The sequence below is a fragment of the Hemitrygon akajei genome, chromosome 7 (assembly GCF_048418815.1).
Source record: "Hemitrygon akajei chromosome 7, sHemAka1.3, whole genome shotgun sequence".
Taxonomy (NCBI): domain Eukaryota; kingdom Metazoa; phylum Chordata; class Chondrichthyes; order Myliobatiformes; family Dasyatidae; genus Hemitrygon; species Hemitrygon akajei.
In genome coordinates, this window is record NC_133130.1 from 136392601 (window position 1) to 136413632 (window position 21032).

At 43.5% G+C, this 21032-nt stretch overlaps 1 protein-coding gene across 10 annotated transcripts in view; it reads left to right on the forward strand.

The window, feature by feature from the left end:
- The window catches only part of LOC140730957 (histone-lysine N-methyltransferase EHMT1-like), a 188886-nt gene that overhangs the window by 156564 nt on the left and 11290 nt on the right, over positions 1-21032 (forward strand). For all 10 annotated transcript variants that reach the window (XM_073052060.1, XM_073052063.1, XM_073052065.1 and 7 more), the window contains 2 exons: positions 12138-12224; positions 17557-17635. In XM_073052060.1, coding sequence (XP_072908161.1) covers positions 12138-12224; positions 17557-17635 — 166 coding nt within the window. The remainder of the gene's footprint in view (positions 1-12137; positions 12225-17556; positions 17636-21032) is intronic.

Genomic DNA, 21032 nt, shown 5'->3' on the forward strand with positions numbered 1-21032 from the left:
ACTCCTGCTATCTGAAGAAATACTTCCTGAATTGCAATGTGCTTTCTGCCCGTCTAGCAGTACTGCAGACATGATCTTCACAGCATGCCAGTTACAGGAAAAACGTGTGAACGAAGGAAGCCCTTGTACTTGGCTTTCATAGATTTGACAAAGTGATTTGATACAGGAGACTAAGTTCTCAGGCATATACTATCAAAACATGGCTGCCTGACAAGTTCTTAGGAATACTGAGACTACTGCATACCAGCCACAGTGTTGAATCAGAACTCTTCACTGCCAAGACAGTCCAACAGGACTATATAATTGTGTCCTATTTGCCACCTTTATCACTGCCCTCCTTCACTTCATTGGCCAAGACCTGCCTGAGGGAATCCCAATCACACATAGAATGACAACAGGCTTCTCAACCTCCACTGCTTCAGGGCCAAGAACAAGTTCAGCACCACCACTATCATGGAATGCAGATGACAGTGCCATTACAGCACACTCTGAAGAAGACCTCCAAAAGTATCCGTGAAGGCCCTGATTGCCTTTGCCCAAACATATAGGGCACTGGGTTTTCTTTTGAATATAATGCAGACAGTTTCTATATCAGTCACTGCTCAACCAGCAATGTTTCCAGCCCTCCATAAAATTTGACAATATTGTAGTTGCGCGCAAAGTGCTACGAACGGAACACATGGAGGCAGAGAGAGCTGAACTCGGAATGACTTTACTGATTCAAACTTGCGCTTAAATCTCTCCTCCCATGGGTCCCTGCGACCAGCAGGGCGGATGTGATGTTAGACCGTCCCCGGAAGGTCCACCCCAAGCAGGCTGCGCATCTGCCTGTGACTCCCAGTGGCGGTTCGAGTCCCATGTGTGCAGACCGCCACACCGCCCCCGAAACGTCCATTGGGGTAGTGGAGCCCCCCAGTCTGTGTGGCTTGCCTGGGTGGCTGGCCTCGCCGGCGTGGTGCAGGTACTCTCACTGGTTGCTCAGTGTCCAAGTGCGCCGGTTTGAGGTGGTCCACTGTAAAAGTCTCTTCCTGGCCACCCACCTCCATGACACACATGGATCCGTTGTGCCGGATCACTTTGAAGGGTCTCTTGTACGGCCGCTGTAGAGGTGACCTGTGCATGCCCCTGCGAATAAAAACATACTCACAGTCTCGGAGGTCCTTAGGGGTGAAGGATGGCGTGTGACCATGCCTGGAGGTCGGGACCGGTGCCAGGGTCCCTACCTTGTCCCACAGCCTTGTTAGCACCGCTGCTGGAGTTTCATCTGAACCTCGGGCCTCTGGTACAAACTCGCCCGGGACTGTCAGTGGGGCGCCATAGACTAATTCCGCTGAGGAAGTGCCCAGGTCCTCCTTGGGGGCTGTGCGGATGCCCAGTAGGACCCAGGGACGCTCGTCCGTCCAGTTGGGGCCCCTGAGGCGCGCCGTCAGGGTCGATGAGATGCCGGTGGAATCACTCTACCAAACTGCTGGACTGGGGATGGTACGCTGTGGTGTGATGCAGCTGGGTGCCCAGGAGCTGTGCCAGTGCTGTCCACAAACCAGACGTGAACTGAGCCCCTCTGTCGGAGGTGATGTCCACTGGGAGGCCAAACCTGGCGATCCAGTTTGCAATGAGTGACCTGGCGCAGGACTCAGTGGATGTGTCTGCGAGCGGTATGGCTTCCGGACATCTGGTGAACCTGTCTACCATGGTAAAGATATACCTGGCGCCCCGGGAGACTGGCAGGGGGCCGATAATGTCCACGTAGATGTGTTGGAACCTCCTTTGCGTTGGCTGGAACTGCTGAAGGGGAGCCTTCATGTGCCACTGGACTTTGGTGGTCTGGCAGTGTATGCAGGCCCTGGCCCAGTGTCCGACCTGTTTGCACAAACCGTGCCAGACGAATCTGCCCACCAGCTTGATGGGCGCCCGGATGGATGGGTGGGCCAGGTCGTGCAGCAGGTCGAACACCCTGCGCCTCCATGCCGCCGGTACCATGGGTCGGGGTTTGCCAGTAGATATGTCACACAGGAGTCGATCCGCCGCCAGGCCGATGGAGACGTCCTCCAACTGGAGCCCCGAAACGGCAGTGTGGTAAGCCAGGATCTCGGTGTCCAACCGTTGTGCTTCCGCCAGTGCTGCGTAGTCTATTCCTGAGGACGATATGTCTACTGAGTGGAGGCAGGGGCGAGACAGTGTGTCGGCGATGGTATTGTTCTTCCCTGCGATGTGGCGGACGTCCGTGGTGAATTCTGAAATAAAGGACAGGTGCCTCTGCTGCCGAGCTGACCATGGGTCCGATACCTTGGCCAGTGCGAAGGTGAGGGGCTTGTGGTCCGTATACACGGTGAACTCCCTTCCCTCGAGGAAGTACCGGAAATGCTGGACAGTCAGGTAGAGTGCTAGCAACTCTTTGTCGAAAGCGCTGTACTTCACCTCTGGTGGCCATCAGTGCCGGCTGAAGAAAGTGAGTGGTCACCACTGGTCCTCGACGAGCTGCTCCAGGACTCCGCCGACTGCCATTTTGGAAGCGTCAACTGTGAGTGCCGTGGGTACATGGACTCTCGGGTGCACTAGGAGGGCTGCCTTTGCCAGTGCCTCCTTGGTCTGCTCGAACACCTCCGTGGACTCCGCATCCCATGCCACTTCTTTAGCTTTGCCGGCCATTAGGCGGAAGAAGGGTCTCATGATGCAGGCCGCCGCCAGCACGAACTGTTGATAAAAGTTGACCATCCCTATGAACTCCTGCAGGCCCTTGACCGTGCTGGGCTTGGGGAACTGGCGGATGGCCTGGACCTTGTCCGGTAGGGGAACTGCGCCATGTCGGTTGACTCTGTGGCCCAAGAAGTCGATCTCCATCAGCCCAAACTGGCACTTTGCCAGATTGATTGCCAGTCCATGGTCGCTCAGGCATTGGCAGAGCTGGCGCAAATGTGCCACGTGCTCTTGGTGCGAACTGCTGGCCACCAGGATATCGTCCAAGTAGATGAAAATGAAATCCAGGCCACGTTGTACTGAGTCCATGAGCCTTTGGAAAGTTTGGGCTGCATTCTTGAGAAAGAAAAGCATCCTCAGGAATTTGAACAAGCCGAACGAGTTGATGAGGGCTGTCTTGGGCACGTCGTCAGGGTGCACTGGGATCTGATGGTATCCCCTGACCAAGTCGATTTTGGAGAAGACGGTCGCTCCATGCAGGTTCGCCATGAAGTCCTGGATGTGATGTACCGGGTATCTGTCGGTCGTTGTGGCATCGTTGCCTTCTGTAGGTAGTCTCCGCAGGGTCTCCATCCTCCTGCGGACTTGGGCACCGTGTCCAGCAGGGATGCCCACAGGCTGTCTGAGCAGCGTACAATTCCCAGCTCTTCCATTTTATGGAACTCCTCCTTGGCGAGGTGGAGCTTGTCGGGTGGGAGCCTGAGAGCTCGGGCGTGAAGCGGCGGTCCTTGCGTGGGGATGTGGTGCTGCACGCCATGCTTGTGGTCGGCCGTGGAGAACTGCGGGGTGACAACGGAGGGGAATTCTGCCAACACCCTGGCGAATTCGTTACCCAAGAGGGTCACAGAATCCAGGTGGAGAGCCGGTAGCTTGGCTTCTTCAAGCTGGAAAGTCTGGAACGTCTCGGTGTGGACCAAACACCGGCCTTCAAGTCGACCAGGAGGCAGTTGGCTCGTAGGAATTCTGCCCTTAGTAGTGGCTGTGACACCACTGCCAACGTGAAAGTCCAAGTGAAACGGCTGGACACTAAATGCATTGCGATAGTTCACAGGCCGTACGTCCGAATACTGGTGCCATTTGTGGCAGTGAGTTTGGGGCCTGAGACCGTGTTACGAGTGTCCATGTTCGAGGGGGGGAGTACGCTGACTTCGGCCCCAGTGTCTACCAGGAAGCGCTGCCCGTAGTGTCAGTCCCGGAGGTACAGGAGGCTGTCTTGGTGGCCAGCCTTCGTAGCCATTAGCGATGGCTGGCCCCGGTGTTCCTGGAAAAGCACATGGTGGACGGCAGCGGCGTGTGCCTGAGCCCTATCTTTGGTGATAGAAACACCGTTGTTCCGAACTTTCGTCTTTTCCCCCCGTGGGTCTCGGCGACTTCGGTTGCAGGGCCTGAGCTTTGGGGCGCGCAATCGTGGCTAGGCCCATGGAGGCTGCTCTGCGTTGCTTGCTCTGCGTGGGTCGCTGAAATCCTCACTCGTGAGGAGGAGGCGAATGTCCTCTGGCACTTGCTCGAGGAACAACTGTTCAAATAAAAGGCACAGCTTATGGCCGTCCATGAGCGCCAGCATGTCATTTCATGAGCTCGGATGGTGTGCATTCGCCAGGCCGTCCATGTGTAGGAGCCGTGCGGCGGGGGAGTCCGAAGGTATGGATCAGGAGCGCCTTAAGCTTAGTGTACCTGTCCTCTGTTGGTGGCTGGCGTAGGAAGTCGATGATCCGGCCTGCCGTTCCCTGTCGAGCGTGCTGACCACGTAGTAGTACCGCGCAGCGTTGGTTGTAATGTCTCTGATATTGAACTGGGCCTCAGCCTGCTCGAACCAAACGTGAGGCTGAGTGGCCCAGAAAGTCGGAAGCTTCAGAGAGACCGCGCTGTGTAAATTGCTCGGATTCATGGCTGGCTGCAGAGTCGCTGGTTCCAGATGCTGTCTGGAACGTCGGGGTCACCAATGTAGTTGTGCACAAAACGCTACAAAAGGAACACACGGAGGCAGAGAGAGCTGAACTCGGAATGGCTTTACTGATTCAAACTCACGTGCTTAAATCTCCCCTCCCATGGGTCCTTGCAACCAGTGGGGCGGATGTGATGTCAGACAGTCCCCGGAAGGTCCGCTCCGAGCGAGCTGCGCATCTGCCTGCGGCTCCTGATGGCGGTTCGAGTCCTGTGTGTGCAGATCGCCACACACCCCCCCCCCCCCCAAGAAACGTCCATCGGGGGAGTGGAGCCCCCAGTCTGTGTGGCTTGCCTGGGTGGTCGGCCTTGCTGGCACGGTGTGGGTACTCTCACTGGTTGCTCAGTGTCCAAGTACGCCGGTTTGAGGTGGTCCACTGTAAAAGTCTCTTCCCGGCCACCCACCTTCACGACACACATGGATCCATTGTGCTGGATCACCTTGAAGGGTCCCTCGTACAGCCGGAAGCCAAACTCTCATCTTCCCAAACAGTTTAAAGTTCATTGTCATCTGACTGTATATGTTTGCAAGCAAACGAAACAACATTCCTTCGAACCATGGTGCATCCCCAATACATATATCACACATAGCAAATAAAACAAAATATTACCTCAAATCAGTTAATAAAACATAATTCAAAATGCAAGTAAAGTGAGCAGCACAGGTAATCAGTTACAGTAAACAGCTTGTTGTCCTAGTGACAAGAACTCAGTGGTGGCAGGGTATTTATATTCTCATAGCTTGGGGGAAGAAGCTGTTACTCAGTCTGGCTGTAGTAATCTGATTCTCCTGTAGCTTTCTTCCTGACGGTAGTGGGTCAAAGAAATTGTGGGGTGGGTGGTATAGGTCCTCAACAATGTTCGAGACCTTCCTATACAATACTCCCAGTAAATGTCACAAATAAGGAGGAAGGGAGACACTGGTGATTCTCTCTACAGTTTTTACTATCCTCTGTAGGGTTTTGCAATCTGATTCTTTTTGTGAATAGATCCTTTACTTCCAGTTGAAGGAAGGTCAACAAGCCCCTGTTGGGCAAAGAAAACGCTTCAAAGACAACATCAAAATCAGTCTGAAGAAATTCAACATTACATTTAAAATCTAAGAGGACATTGCACTCAGTAGATAGACCCGAGGAAATCTGTTCAAGAAGGAGCTATGCTACATGAGAATGATCTCCATTGTGCTGCAGAGAATAAGTGGCAGCTGCAGAAGAAGAGTCTGAACAGCCAAAAGACCCAATCACTTACTCTTGCCCACATGCACCAGAATATGAGAATTCCAGATCAGCTTCTACAGACACCTGAAGACCCACCAAGAGACAACCCCTTAGGAGAGCATCAACCCCTTAGTTGAGTATGATGCTATTCACACTATTACTACTATTGTCTGCCTCTACCAGCACCCTTGGTAGGGTGTTTTACCACTTCTGTGGAAGAAAGAACTTGTCTCTGATATCCTCCCTTATACTTTGCTCCAATCTCCTTAAAATTGTGCTCTCCTGGTTATCCTCTTGCTCTTAATACACTTACAAAGTGAAGGAACAGGAGAGTAACAAGGTAAGAGACCAAAGGGTTGGTGTGTGTATGTGGAACCAGAAGATATGGAACATTGAGGCATAGGAAAGTACAGTACAGGAACAGGCCTTTTAGCCTATCTCATCCATGCAGAACCATTTAAACTGCCTAGTCTCATCAGCCTGCACCTGGACCAGAGCCCTCCATAACACTGCCATCCATGTACCTAACCAAACTACTCTTAAATGTTGAAATTGAGCCCGCATGTACCACTTGTGCTGGCAGCTCATTCTGTACTCTCATGACTGTCTGAGTGAAGAAATTTTCCCTCGTGTTCCTGTTAAACTTTTCACTTCTCTGCCTTAATTCATGACCTCTAGTGAACTTTGTGATCTACTGATCATTGACTTCCAGTCAGAAAAGCAACATCCCACCATATCCTGCTTCCTATTATCAGAATCAGGTTTAATATCACCCACATCAGTCATGAAATTTGTTAACTTTGCAGTAGCAGTACAATGCAATACATGATAATATCAGGAAAAACTGTCAATTACAGTTAAGTTTGTGTATTTTTTTTCTCACCCCTTATGGGTGGTGTGTGTGTGTATTTTTCCCTCAATCTCGGGTCCTCTACCAGAGGCCTGGGAGCTTGAGTGTTCAGTGCAATATACTTGCTGCTCCTAGTACTACTCTCTTCTGGACCAAGGTCTCAGATGTTGTTCCGGCATTTGTTGGAGTCACTCTCCTAGACAAGGTGTCATAGCTCCAAATGCTCTTACCGCCACTGGGATTACTTTGGTTTTAACCTTCCACATTCTTTCTTCCTGATGTTGCTGTCATTCAAGATTGCTACATCTATTACTATTGCTTTCTTCTATTCTTTGTCCAGTATTACTATGTCTGGTTGGTTGGTTGGCCAGTACCTGCTTTTTTTTTGTAATTTATTTTTTTATTGAAGTTCACCATCAAACAAATATTTCCATAAGATGTATTTCAGATATTGTACATATATATCATATGTCATAAATGCCACAAATCTCCACATAATATTTATCAGAGGTATACACTTATAGAAAAGAGAGGAAAGAAAGAACAAGTGAAAGGAGAAAACTATGTACAAGTAGGGAGTGATCTTTTTTACAACATATTCATTGATTTGTGAGAATAAAATCAGGCCTATGAGGCGTTATGTAGTTAAACCATTTTTCCCAGTATGAATCAAATTGTTCTAATTTAGGATTAACAGATGATGTTATCTTCTGCATTTTGTAAATGTCCATTGTAATTTCCATCCATGCATTTAAGGTTGGGCTCTCCTGTGATAACCATTTCCTAGTAAGTCTTTCTACCAGCCACCAGCAGTATATTCATGAAATATTTATCTCTTTTCAACCATTCTTGAGGTATATACCCAAAATATATGGTCTTACTTTTTAAGGGTATTTCACATTTAAAGATGTCTTGTAGGGCATTGTGTATCCCACTCCAATAGTCTTTGATTATGGGGCATTCCCAGAAAATATGATAATGGTTTGCATTTTGATTTCCACAATTTCTGCAGCAAACAGGGAGGTTGCTATCATAATGGGATTTCTGAGAAGGTGTAATAAAATATTAAGTTTTTCCATCCGAACTCCCTCCATTTCGGTGAACTGGTACACTTCAATTGATACCTCCATATTATTGTCCATTCTTCCTCAGATACAATTATCCCTCCTTCCTTCGCCCATTTTATTTTAATGTACGAAGTTGAATGTGTTTTAAGATTTGGTAAACCCTTATACACTCTTGGAATGATTCTACTATTGTTATCTGAATTATATGTTTCTCTAAATAGCTCTATCAAACATGTACTTGCCTTGGGGGTTACATTTTAAACTGTCCTATTATATACTGTCGCATCTGTAAATACCGATAAAAGTCTTGTTTTTCTAATAAGTGTTTCTCTTTAAGCATTTCAAAACTGAACAGTGTCCCTTCTTTCATTATATTGCAAAGAACAGTTTTTCCTTTAGCTGTCCAATCCATAAATCTCGCATCCAGTTTATTCGGAGTAAAATCAGAGTCATATATGCACCATTTAAGAATTGCAATATCTAGTTTATATTCTTTTATAATAGTCTTCCATATTTTAAGAGTCCATTTCACCCATGGGTTATCAATAGTATTTACGTACCTTTGTAGGTTGTTATCAGCCAAAATTGCCTGTATGGGGATGGGAAGTATCCCCTCTTCAATGTTTTTCCATTGAGCGCTATATGATGATGTACCTGCTTTTCAGACCGTATTTGGAAATCCCGCAAGATCTCAACTCTGTCATTCTCCACTACCTTCTTGAGTGTTTCCCATTTGGACTTGGGAATGTCCAAACCATACTCAGCGCAGATGTTCCTGTACACAATTCCTGCAACTTTTAGTTATGCCGTTCAGTATGTGCTGGCCCTGCCTTTACCCTGCTACTATGTGTTGAATGATTTCAGCAGATTTCTTGCACAGTCTGCATCTTGGGTCATGCCTAGTGTGATGGACCTTTGCTTCTATTGCTCTTGTATTTAGTTTCTGTTTGTGTGCAGCCCTGAGCAGCATCTCTGTGCTGTCCCTCAGCCCTCCCATTTCCAACCATTGGTAGGACTTTCTTATGTCAGCCACCTGTGCTATCTGTTCACAGAACCAGCTTCACCCACTTCCATTTTCATGTCCCCTGCCTGCTGTCTGAGGTATTCTCCTAGAAGTTGTCCTTGGGGGCCATCTTCCTGGCATAGTCATGGATAATTTGCATTTAACTATCTATCTATCTATCTATATATATAGTTAAATTAAATTTGTGCAAAAAAAAATAGAAATAAAAATAGTCACTTTTGAATCCAGTTAGCCAGTTTAAGTTGGATCCTGAGAGCACTTGTCTTTTGGACCAGCCTTTCATGCAGGTCTTTGTTGAAGACCGCACTAAAGTTAACATAGACACTATCTGCTGCACTATTCTTATCAATGCACATTTTTTTGTGTGTGTGCCATACTCTGCCAGAGCCTTGGCGACCTCTTATTTCAAGTGGTCGTCTTGGAGGAAAGATTCTGTGAGTGGTCCCTCCCCCCTGCCCAACGTCCTTCTCACAGCGCAGTGTTTTTTTTTTACGAGGCCTAGTTGCGAGCTCAACACTCAACCCGGCATGGATGGAAAGCGTGTCTAGGTGCGGTCCGACTGGATTCGAACTCGGGAACCTTCATTCCAGAGTGATGTCACCAGCCACCAGCCGGACTATCAATATATACTTAGTTTCCTCTTTGAATATTCAATAAGACAGGATTTTTAACCCTCAACGCTGTGCTGATAATCCCTGCCTTTCTGATTGTAAATATATCTTGTCTGTTGTAATATTTTCCAATAAGGCTCACTGCCCTGAAGTAATCTGACTTATCTCTGCTGCCCTTTCAATTAAGAGAAACACATTAGCTGTCATCCTGTCATCTGATACCTCGCCTGTGGCGAGCATTGGTGCCAAAATTTTCATCCAGGGCCCAGCAATCTCTTCCTGTACTTGTAGATTTCTTGCCATAGCGAATTAGCTTCCATTATATATTTTAAAATATCGAATGCCATCTCTTTAATATTAATGTTTTCTAGAATATCTCCAATCCTCTGCCTGAACTCTCCATCTATGTCTTTCTCAATGGTGAATACAGCTGCGAATTATTAACTTAAAGCCTTGCCCACATTCCTTGGCTCCACACATAGTTTGACCCTTTGGACCCCAAAGGAACTTACTCTTTCATTGGACACAGTCTTATCCCCTTAATATTGTCTGCTAGTGATATTTCATGGCCTCTCTTTAACTTTATTTATTTTTAATGACTGCCCATACACTCTGTATTGGGTCTCTTCTGTTTTGTAGTCATAGAGGTGCACATCAAGTCAGTCAACCCTTTGCAAATTTATTGATGCATTTGAGCTGTGCCTAGCCACTCAGTCATGGGTACAGAGAAAGTAGAGCAGTCAGCTAAGCACACATCCCTGTGGTGCACCAGTCATGATTGTCAGGTGTTATTTTCGATCTCCATAGGCTGTGACCTTCCGGTAAGCAAATTGAGGATCCAGTTGCAGAGAGAGGTACAGAGGCCCAGGTTTTTGGAGCATTTTGATCTGACCTATAGGAGTGGTTGTATTAAGTGCTGAGTGTAGTCAATAAACAGCAGCCTGGCATAAGTATTAGAATTGTCCAGTGAATCCAGGGCCAAGTGAAGAGCCAATGAGGTTGTATCTATTGTAGACCTGTTGTGGCATAGGGAAATTGCAGTGTGTCCAGGTCCTTGCTGAGACAAGAGTTGATTCTAGCCATAACCAACCTCTCATAGCACTTCATCACTGCAGATGTGAATGCTACTAGATAGTCGTTTTTTAAAAAACAAAATATACTTTATTCAAAAATAAAATTATGTATAATAAATTATTCGATGTCACTCAATCCTTTACAGATGTTTCCATTATGTTCTATACATTTTCACACCCTCAGCCACTCACGTGGCACTATGTTGGTTCATCTTTACACACCATTGTTGAGGGGTAAACTCCCCGCCACCTGACCCCTCAACTCCCGCGGGAGAAGAACCCTAAACTGTGGTCCTTCCCCACTGGGCCTTGGTGCACCAAGTTTCAGTGCGTCCGTCAGCACATACTCCTGCAGCTGAGAATGTGCCAGTTGGCAGGATTCTCCCATGGACATCTCCATGTGGTGGTAGACCATCAAGTTTCGGGCTGACCAAAGAGCATCTTTCACCGAGTTGATAATCTGCCAGCAGCACCGGACGTTGGTCTCCATAACGTTGGTCGATAAGGCAGCTCACCCTGCCCTCCTTGGGCACTGGTATGATTGTTGCCCTTTTGGGGCAGGTGGGAACTTCTGAATATAGTTGAACACACCCGCTAATTGTTCGGCACAGGTTTTCTACCTTTAAGCTTCTTTGGAGTTCTTATTTCTGTGCTCATTGAGATAATTGGTGAGTATTCCACCATCGCCCTGACGTGTTTTGTAGACAGAAGAAAGGCCTTTGGTTTGGTGGTGCAGCTGAGCTGCTGCTTAGTGATGATCAACATTATTGATGGCAGTGTCATTAAATGTTACTGATGTGTGTGGTTGGACATTCTTTTGTTGTAGTTATTGTCTGGTATATTAATGGTGCTATTGTATAGACCATTTATTTGCCCATGTCTAAATATTGTTTAGGTCTCTTTGCATCCAGGAATGGGCTGCTTCATTTGCTGAGGAGTTGCAATTACTACATATATTAGTAAAGATGGTTGGGTCCAGGATACTAGACAGAGGAACACCTACAGTGATTTCCTGGGACTGGGGTGATTGACTTCCACTTGTTATAACATTCTACCTTTATTTAAGGTCTGACTTCAGCCGCTGGATTGTTTTCCCCTCAGTTCATTGGCTTCAGGTTTATAAGGAGACAATGCTGATGATTTGAGTATAGTCTGTTGGAATCAAAGCTATGGCTTCTAACCCATTGAATAATTAATACTAAACAATATGAATTTTATAGGTTTGAATTCTCCATGTTACTAGCAGTAATTTTGCAGGCTTAACTTCATTTCATAGAAAATTCCACTTGCAAGTTAATAGCAATTATCCATTCAAGAAAAACTAAACAAACAACTTACGTGTGGTATCGGAAGGGTTTCCTCTGAAATATTATCCCCATGATTTGTATTTACATATGACGATCAGAAGATTTGCTGACATTACCTGTATTATCTATACATATTGAATTATTTTGAAATGCACAACTTGCCATATGGGACAAGTGCTGTAGTCAGTTTTCATGCAAAATAAAAATCTTGCAACTAACGGGGAGGTAAGTGACTAGGTAATCACTGGCAGATAACCTGTGTTTAAAAAAGCAAGTTTTTTCTCAACAACTTGCTTGGAACCATGGTGTAGTTACAATTGATTTTGTTGTTTATTCTGTCTGCTTAGGGTTCGACTTCAGACGTATCGTACACACAAGATGGGCTGGGGTGTTCGGTCACTGCAGGACATTCCCAAGGGTCATTTTATCTGCGAGTAAGTGTTTCACTGCACTATGGTGATGGAGCAATGTATGGCTAAACTGATCGTACCATTGTATCAGCCTCTCCTGTCCATCAGATTGATCTTAAATTGTTACTTACAGTTTCCTGTAGTGCCAACTGCCCACATAATTCACATTATCCACTTCAATACCCTAAATCCTTCCTGTTTTGCACAAAAATATTCAAGCTGTATTGAGATTCAGTCATACAGCAGGGAAACGAACCCTTTGGCCCAACTGATCCATGCTGACCAAGTTGCCCATTCAGACTGGCCCTGTTTGCCAGTTTTGAGTCATAACCTTCTAAATGTTTCCAATCCATGTACCTGTTCAAGTGGATTTAACAAATTGTTATTGTACCTGCTTCAACTATTTCCTCTGGCAGCTCATTCCACATATGTATTATCACTTTTAGAAAAAAAATGCTCTTCAAATTCTTATTACATCTTTCCCCTCTTACCTTAAACCTATGCACTCTAGTTCTTGATTCCCCAGCTCTGGGAAAATAACTGAGTGCATTCACCCTGTTTATGCCCATCATAATTTTATACTCTACAGGAACATCTCTCTGTCTACTGTGCTCTAAGGAAAAAAATCCTACTCTGTCCAGTCTCTCCCTGTAACTCAGAACATCAAGCCCTGGCAATGTCCTGGTAAATATGTTCCGCAGTATTTCCATTTTAATAACATTTTTTCTATTACAGGGTGACCAAAGGTGAACTTAAAATGCAGCCTCACAAATGCCTATGTTCAATACCCTGCCAGCATGCCAAAAGCCTTCCTCAATACCTTGTTTACACTGTTTGGGAACCATATTCCTGAGCTTCCAGATCAATCTGTTCTGCAACACTGCCTGGGGCCTTGCTGTTAACCGTAAAAAATTGCTATGTTGATTTGACTTTCCAAAATGCACTACATCATACTTATTATAAAAGCACTCTCATTTGCCTTTCCTCAGCCCACTTACTCAACTGATAAAGAACATTCTGTGATATTTGATACACATTGCTGTGTGCTGTACCATTTTTTCCCCCCTTTTAGTGTCAACCATGCCTTGAATATTCATTGATATAGATGACAAACAACAATGTGCCCAGCACCCCTGAGTGACCCCATTAGTTACAGGCTTCCAGTCCAAAAAAATGTCTTCCACTACCACCCTCAGCTTCCAACCATCAAGCCAATTGTGAGTCTAATTAGCTAGCTCTCCCTGGATTCCATGCAATCTAACTTTCCAGAGCAGCCTACCATGTAGAAACTTATCAAAGGTCTGACTAAAGTCCATATAGACAGTGCCTACCATGTAGAAACTTATCAAAGGTCTGACTAAAGTCCATATAGACAGTGTATTGCACACATCAGCTTTCTTGGTTACTTCTTCAAGGAACTCAAATCAAATTTGTGAGTTATGCTTCCCACGCACAAAGCCATGCACCCTACCCTGAATAAATCCCGTCTTTTCAGATAATTTTGTATTTTACCCCTCGGAATCCTCTCTAGTAACTTAACAACCATGGAATTTAAATTTACTGGTTCTAAAGTTCCCAGGTTTTTCTTTACAGCCCTTCTTAGTTAAAGGCACAATATTTGCTACCCCCCAGTCTACAACACCTCACTTGTGGTTAACTGTAATGCAAGTATCTCAGCTAGGCCTCCTGCAATCTCTTGAGTAGCCTCCCAAAGTGTTCTTGGATATACCTGGTCAGGCCCTGGAGATTTGTTTATCATTTCAAGATTTCCAGCAGCTCCTCTATCATTATGATCTGGTCTACTGGTACTGAATGAACAGTAGTGCATTTCAAGTTTTTTTCATGTTTGTTATGTTTTCTAACTCCCAAGAATGTATGTTTTTATATACAAGAACTTGTATATAAAAACATTTAACCAGGAATGAATTATGTAAACAATAAAGAATACTTTATTAAACAATGTATTTTAAAGTTCAAAGCTAAAAGTAAATTTATTATCAAAATATGTATACTGTATACAAATGAGATTGGTCTTACAGGCAGCCATGAAACAAAGAAACCCAATAGAACCCATTAAAAACAAAAGAAGACCGTCAAACACCCAGTGTGAAGAGAGAGAAAGAAACAAATTGTGCAAGCAATAAAAGCAAGCAAACGGAATTCAGAACTGAAGTTCACAAAACCAGGCATCACAACAGTTGATCCAGAGTCCACTAGTTGCAGGCCACATTTACAATATTACTCAAATATTACTGAACTGTTAAGTACACAACACTCTTTCCTGCTTAGCTATACAACGTGTATATAATATACTATATAACACAAGTACTATATAGACATCCACAGCAGAGTAAATTTTAAATTATCCCATTCAGGCCTAAAGATTTAATCGCTATAGAGGATTTCTTTCTTTTGTTGGATAATGTCTTTCTTGACTAAGGGGTCACTCTGCTTGGCTGTAAAACAATCTCAGGTTCTAGGGCTGAAACTGTTCTGCAACAAACTGTGGTCCTTTGTTACTGACTACATGTTCTGGAAGACCAGTCTTTGAGAAGAGGCTTCTCAACAGTGTGCAAGGTTGTGGTGGGGATCATTGGGGACACTTTGTAGCTATATCCACTACTACCAAGAAATTTATGCGCATGAATGATCTGGCAAAATCCACATGAATCCTTTGCTGGGGCGATACAAGCCATTCACGGGGATGGAGAGGCACTGCTCTTGGCATCTTCTAGGCATGTTGCTGGTTTGACCTTCCAAAATGTCACTCACACTTTTAGCTGATCAAGATCCCCCTGTAATCTACAAAAACTTTATTTATTTATGACCAACATCTTTTAATTTTATGTCATCTGCAGTCTTATTAGTTAATCCTTGTGTATTTGCACAACAAAGGTCCCATCACTGATATCTCTGGCATATCACTTTATAGCAGTCTCCATTCCAAAACAGAACCTTCAACTACCACTCTGCTTTCTATTTCTGAGTCAGTTTTGGATCCACCTAACTAGCTCTCACTGGATTCCATAGGATCTAATCTTCCAGATCAGGAAGAAACAGTTAATGTTCTTCAGAGGTGAGTTCTGGACCTGAAATGGTAACGAGACAATGGACTACAGGTGCTGGAATCTAGAGCCAAAATACAGACTGCTGGAGGAACTCAGTGGATCAGGCAGCACATACAAAGGGTAATGGGCAGTGAGCATGTCAAGTCAAGACCCTTAATCTTGATTGAAAGATTGACGGCCAGTATAAAGAGGTGAGGGGTAGGTCACGAGCGGACAAATGATTGGTGGATCCAGGGTCAATCAGCAGATGGAGTAGTGAAGAGTGGAAACGGTGAGAGGGTTGGGAGGTGATAACTAAGACAACAAAGGGCTGCAAATGATAGAGTCTGGAAGGACACAACTTAGAGAAGCAGCATATCATGTTTCACCTGGGTAGTCTACATTGAATTGTCCAAATTTAGGTAAGTTGATCTCTCTCTTCCCATTCTGTTCAGTTCTGCTTACATCTGCCCACCCCATCTCCATCAGCCCCCAATCATTTGTTTTCTCTCCTCCAACCTTTCCTTCTGCCCATCAGCCACACACTCCCCCACCAGATGCCCTCCTTTCACTGTTCCGTGCTCCACCCTTTCCCCTTCGTCTGCCATTCACCCTTTGTCACCTGAAACAACTTATCACTTGCCATGTCTTGCTCCACCACTCCTCACCTCTTTATACTGACTACCTCCACTCTACTCTTTAAGTCCAGGTGAAGGGTCTTGATCCAAAATATTAGTTGTCTATTTCCCTCCGCAATGCCTGATCAGCTGAGTTGATCCAGCAGTGTATTTACATCTGAAGTATTCTCTCTCTTTGCACAGATGCTGCTTAACTTATTGACCATTTCTAACATCTTTTTAAATTAAATTTGTTGTCGCTTTTACTCAAGCTAAAGTTAATGTGTTTTCCATCTAAATGGTACAACACTTAGAAATTTCTATTGAAGATAAAGGCAGAAATAGCTGCTTTGCATTTATATTTGATTCTTCAAATCTTATTCCAAAATCAAAAGCAACATCAACCTGTCTGTTGTACCGGTGGATTACATAGGAGAGTGATGTATTTTTCTCAGATACTTTGTTATGTGAGGTACTGGAGCACTTGTATTGTCAATTTGCTTCTGACGTTAATATTTTGCTTAAAAGTTGTTAAAGGAATCATATAATTATCCCTGGAGACAAGAGGACCTGTAAAAGTTGATTTTCAATCTTCTGGTGTGTTTGTCTTTAAATATTGGCAGCCTTGTTCATGGTTTTGCTTCTTCTTTGGCAAAAAATGACGTATTTGAGTCATTCTTCAAATCAAAATGTACATTAGCTTGTAACTGCCTCCATTAGCCTTGAGTTTGGATATCCTGATAAAGCATACTTCTGTTGAAATATTCCAGTGGCAATATGCATAGTGTAATGGGCTGGATTAAATCCTGGGCTACTTCACATATGCTGTGAAGCACAAATACTCAGCACTTGCTGACAAATCCTATGCCAGGTCTGACTTTGTGCATGATCTGAGACTCAGTTCATTTCGCTGGGGATAATGAGTTTGGAACCAAAGTGGAAAGGAAAGCCAAATTGGAAGGTAAATTTTATTTTTAAATGGATTGTGTTAGTTCAGTTCTTTATTTGCATTTTAATTTTCAATTTTTAAAAAAAAATTAGATAAAAAAAAATATTTTACTTCAATAATTTTTAACTGTTAAAGCTCATTGCTTCCTTTGTTGTCTGCCAGAATGTTTTGTTGGTAGATCCTGGCTTTGTAACATCTGAAGCCTTGGTGTTGTCCAAACTGCACCTAAGGACTCTGGGATGTGGAGAGTCAGCAAAACAGGCCTTTTATAACCAGCCTATGTAATTGGCAGTAGGAAATGGGGAATGGGCATGTTAGCCCACAATTCAGAGGTTGTTTCAGTTCGCCTCAGCACTGGGATTTTCAAAGTCCAGACACAGCCCTGGAATCTTTATTGGATTATTGATGAGTGTTAATGTATACTGTGGATTGTGCTGTAAATGAGCTGCTTCTCACAATCACTGTTGGCACATTATCCTCATGATTACTTTGTAGAATACCATACATTGAATTTGAATAAAATTGATATTTATTCTTCATGTATTGATAATGGCAAACATTTCTCAATGTGCTCAATGATTCACCTTTTAAAATTTGTGTTGGAAAATAAATAGTTTTTAAGATTCCTAAAAAAGAAATCCAAGATCAAATATTGTTCCATCAGTCAGGCTGGTTAATGAATTTTTTACTAACACCATACAAGATCAATTAAAACAATTCAAATACATTCTTTTTTGTGCAAGGTATGTGGGGGAACTTATAACAGATGCAGAAGCAGATGTACGAGAAGATGACTCCTATCTTTTTGACCTTGATAATAAGGTACTCATTATTCTATTAATGTTGTCATTTTGTGTCAGATTAACTATATCTCCTGTGTTATCGTGAATTAGACTAGCCTTTAATTTGAGAACTAGTTTACTTCCTTAAATCCACAGAAGTTTTTGTTGGTGTTCTAACAAAAATCCTACCTGGTAATCGGAAGTGATATAAAATGAAAACTTCTCAACAAAAGCTTTGAATAAATTAATTGGACAGAAAATGTGTTTTTAATATCACCAAATGTACTTATTAGCATTTTTAACATTGTATTAAACAGTACTATTGTGCTGCTATGGGAAGCTGGGGAGGAGATAGCTGCACCCCTGTACTTCTGCGTCTTCATTAATCACAGCTGAAGGCTAGAGGGCAGCTAATGTAGTTACTTTATTTCTGAAGGGCGCCAAAGATAAGCCAGTTAACTGCATATTTGTGAATCTTACATCAGTGGTAGGAGAAAATCTAATGGGAAACACAAGGATAGGCCTCATGGCTTTGTGTTGCAAGGTAACCCTTTTTCACCAATTTGAATGAATCTTTTCAGATGGTAACTAAGAAGATTTAACAGTGCAGTAGATGTTCTCTATATGGTGTTTAGTAATGCATTTGCCAAGATTTTGCATGGTTAGGCTGGTCCTTAGATAAGGTGTCTGGGACTTGAGGTGAGTTAGCTAATTGGATTCAAATCTGGCCTGATGATAGGAGGCAGGGGGCAGTGACGGGGAGATGTCTTACTGATTGGAAGTGCATGACCAGTGGTGTACAGCAGGGTTTATTGGTGGGATATTTGTTCGTGATTATATGTCAGTGACTTGGATGTGAATATTTGAAGTATAATTCTCAAATTCATGGAATAATGGGTAGTGAGGAAGGTTGTCTAAGGATAGAGGAATTGTAGATCAGATTGGCAGATGGAACTTAATCCCAACGAGAGTGAGATGATATATTTTAAGAGATGAAATAGGTGTGGGTTCTATACAGTAAATAGAAGGGCAGAAAGAAATGTTGATGAACAGAGAGGCCTAAGTCCATGGTCCCCATAAGTGGCAAGACGAGACATAATAGTGAACAAAGGTATATGGCATTCTTGTCTTCATTGGTCAGGATATAGAATACAAAAATTCAACTTCACAAAACACTGGTCAGATCACATTTAGAGTATTGTGTATAGTTCTTGTTTGTACACTTTATGAAGGATGCAGTAGTGCTTGAGAGTGTGCGGGGGAGATTCACCAGGATGTTGGTTGGTTTGGAAGGTTCTAGATCAAGAGAGATTGGATAGGCTGGGTTTGTTTTCCCTGGATGGAGTAAAGAAAGCTGAAGGTGACCTGATCAGGTGATATAAATTATAAAAGACATAGATAAGGTAAATAGTCAGAATGCTTTCCCAGGATGGAGTTGTCAAAAACAAGAAGATAAGGTTTAAGATGAGAGAAAGGAGTTTATGAGGGGATCTGAGTGGAATGGTTTTTATACAGACAGTGGTGGGTATCTGGAACTTGTGGCCAGAAGAGGTGGCGGAATCATACATAATCACTGCGTTTAAGAGACATCTAGACAGATGCAAGGCATAGAGGATCCAGACCTAATGAAAACAAACGGGGTGAGTGTAGATGGATAACAGGTTGGTGCAGGTACGGTGGGCCGATCCTTTACAACTCCATGCCTGTGAACGTGGATAGATTCACTGGAATATGGAAGACAAAGCTTTTTCAAAAAACAATTGGCCCTGCTAATTTTGATGTGCAAAAATAACGTACAATCAGATTCCAATGGCAACCTTGAAACTAACACTGATCAATTAAAAAAATACATAATTATTTTCTGTAGACAAAGTTCTTTGACCAGCTTGTGAAGAAACCCTCTGGCAAGGGAACGATAAGCTACATTTTAATTACTCTCTTCTCATCTTGTTGGTCTGGTGGGCTGCTATCAGTACAACCAAATGATTCTACTGGAAAGTTGGCATCCAGTGCATATTGACTTGGTTCAGGACTTAGTACAGAACTTTGCAGACTCATTGCCTCCAATTGAAGGCTGAAGATCCCAGGATACACAATTCCATATAATTTCTCTGACAACTGTTGCTGTTGATGTCAATGGAGTCTTCAGTCATTGTCATATCTTACTTGGCTTATTTTCCATTCTATATCTATCTAAATTAGTCCCATTGGCCCATGTCCCATTAAATCTTCACTATCCATGTACTTGTCCAATTACCTTTTAGATGTTATTGGTAATTAATGTACTCCAACATAGTAATTCTCCACAGGAAGCAAAGGACAATTGTGACTGTCAACTTCGAATGCTTTGCAGGTTATTTAGCTCAAGAAGAACTTGAGTTTGAAAGTATAATTGTTGCTTCCGATTCTTTAAAATTGTTCTTAACAAAATACAATGTACTTTGTATCTTTGGATCTCAAGAGATTAAACAAATTCCCATTTTCTTCAATGGCTAACAGTTTAAAATTTTCTTTTTTAATTTTATATATACTATGCTTTTGGACGAAGTACAGTGGCAGGCAAAAGTTTGGGCACCCCGGTCAAAATTTCTGTTACTCTAAGCGAGTAAAAGATGACCTGATTTCCAAAAGGCATAAAGTTAAACACTTCTTTAATATTTTAAGCAAGATTGCTTTTTTATTTCCATCTTTTACAGTTTGAAAATAACAAAAAAAGGGCCCGAAGCAAAAGTTTGGGCACCCTGCATGGTCAGTACTTAGTAACACCTACTTTGGCAAGTATCACAGCTTGTAAACACTTTCTGTAGCCTTCTAAGAGTCTTTCAATTCTTGTTTGGGGGGATTTTCGCCCATTCTTCCTTGCAAAAGGCTTTTAGTTCTGTGAGATTCTTGGGCCGTCTTGCATGCACTGCTCTTTTGAGGTCTATCCACAGATTATCCATGGCAAAACCTTCAGCTTGTGCCTCTTGAGGTAGTCCATTGTGGATTTTGAGGTGTGTTTAGGATCATTATCCTGTTGCAGAAGCCATCCTCTTTTCATCTTCAACTTTTTTACAGACGGTGTGAGTTTGCTTCCAAAATTAGCTGGTATTTAATTGAATTCATTCTTCCCTCTACCAGTGAAATGTTCCCCATGCCACTGGCTGCAACACAAGACAAAAGCACAATCGATCCACCTCTGTGCTTAACAGATGGAGAGGTGTTCTTTTCAGTAAATTCTGCACCCTTTTTTCTCCAAACATATCTTTGCTCGTTGCGGCCAAAAAGTTCTATTTTAACTTCATTGGTTCACAGGACTTGTTTCCAAAATGCATTGGTCTTGTTTAGCTGTTCCTTTGCAAACTTCTGATGCTGAATTTTGTGGTGAGGACGCAGGAAAGGTTTTCTTTTGATGACTCTTCCATAAAGGTCATATTTGTGCAGGTGTCGCTGAACAG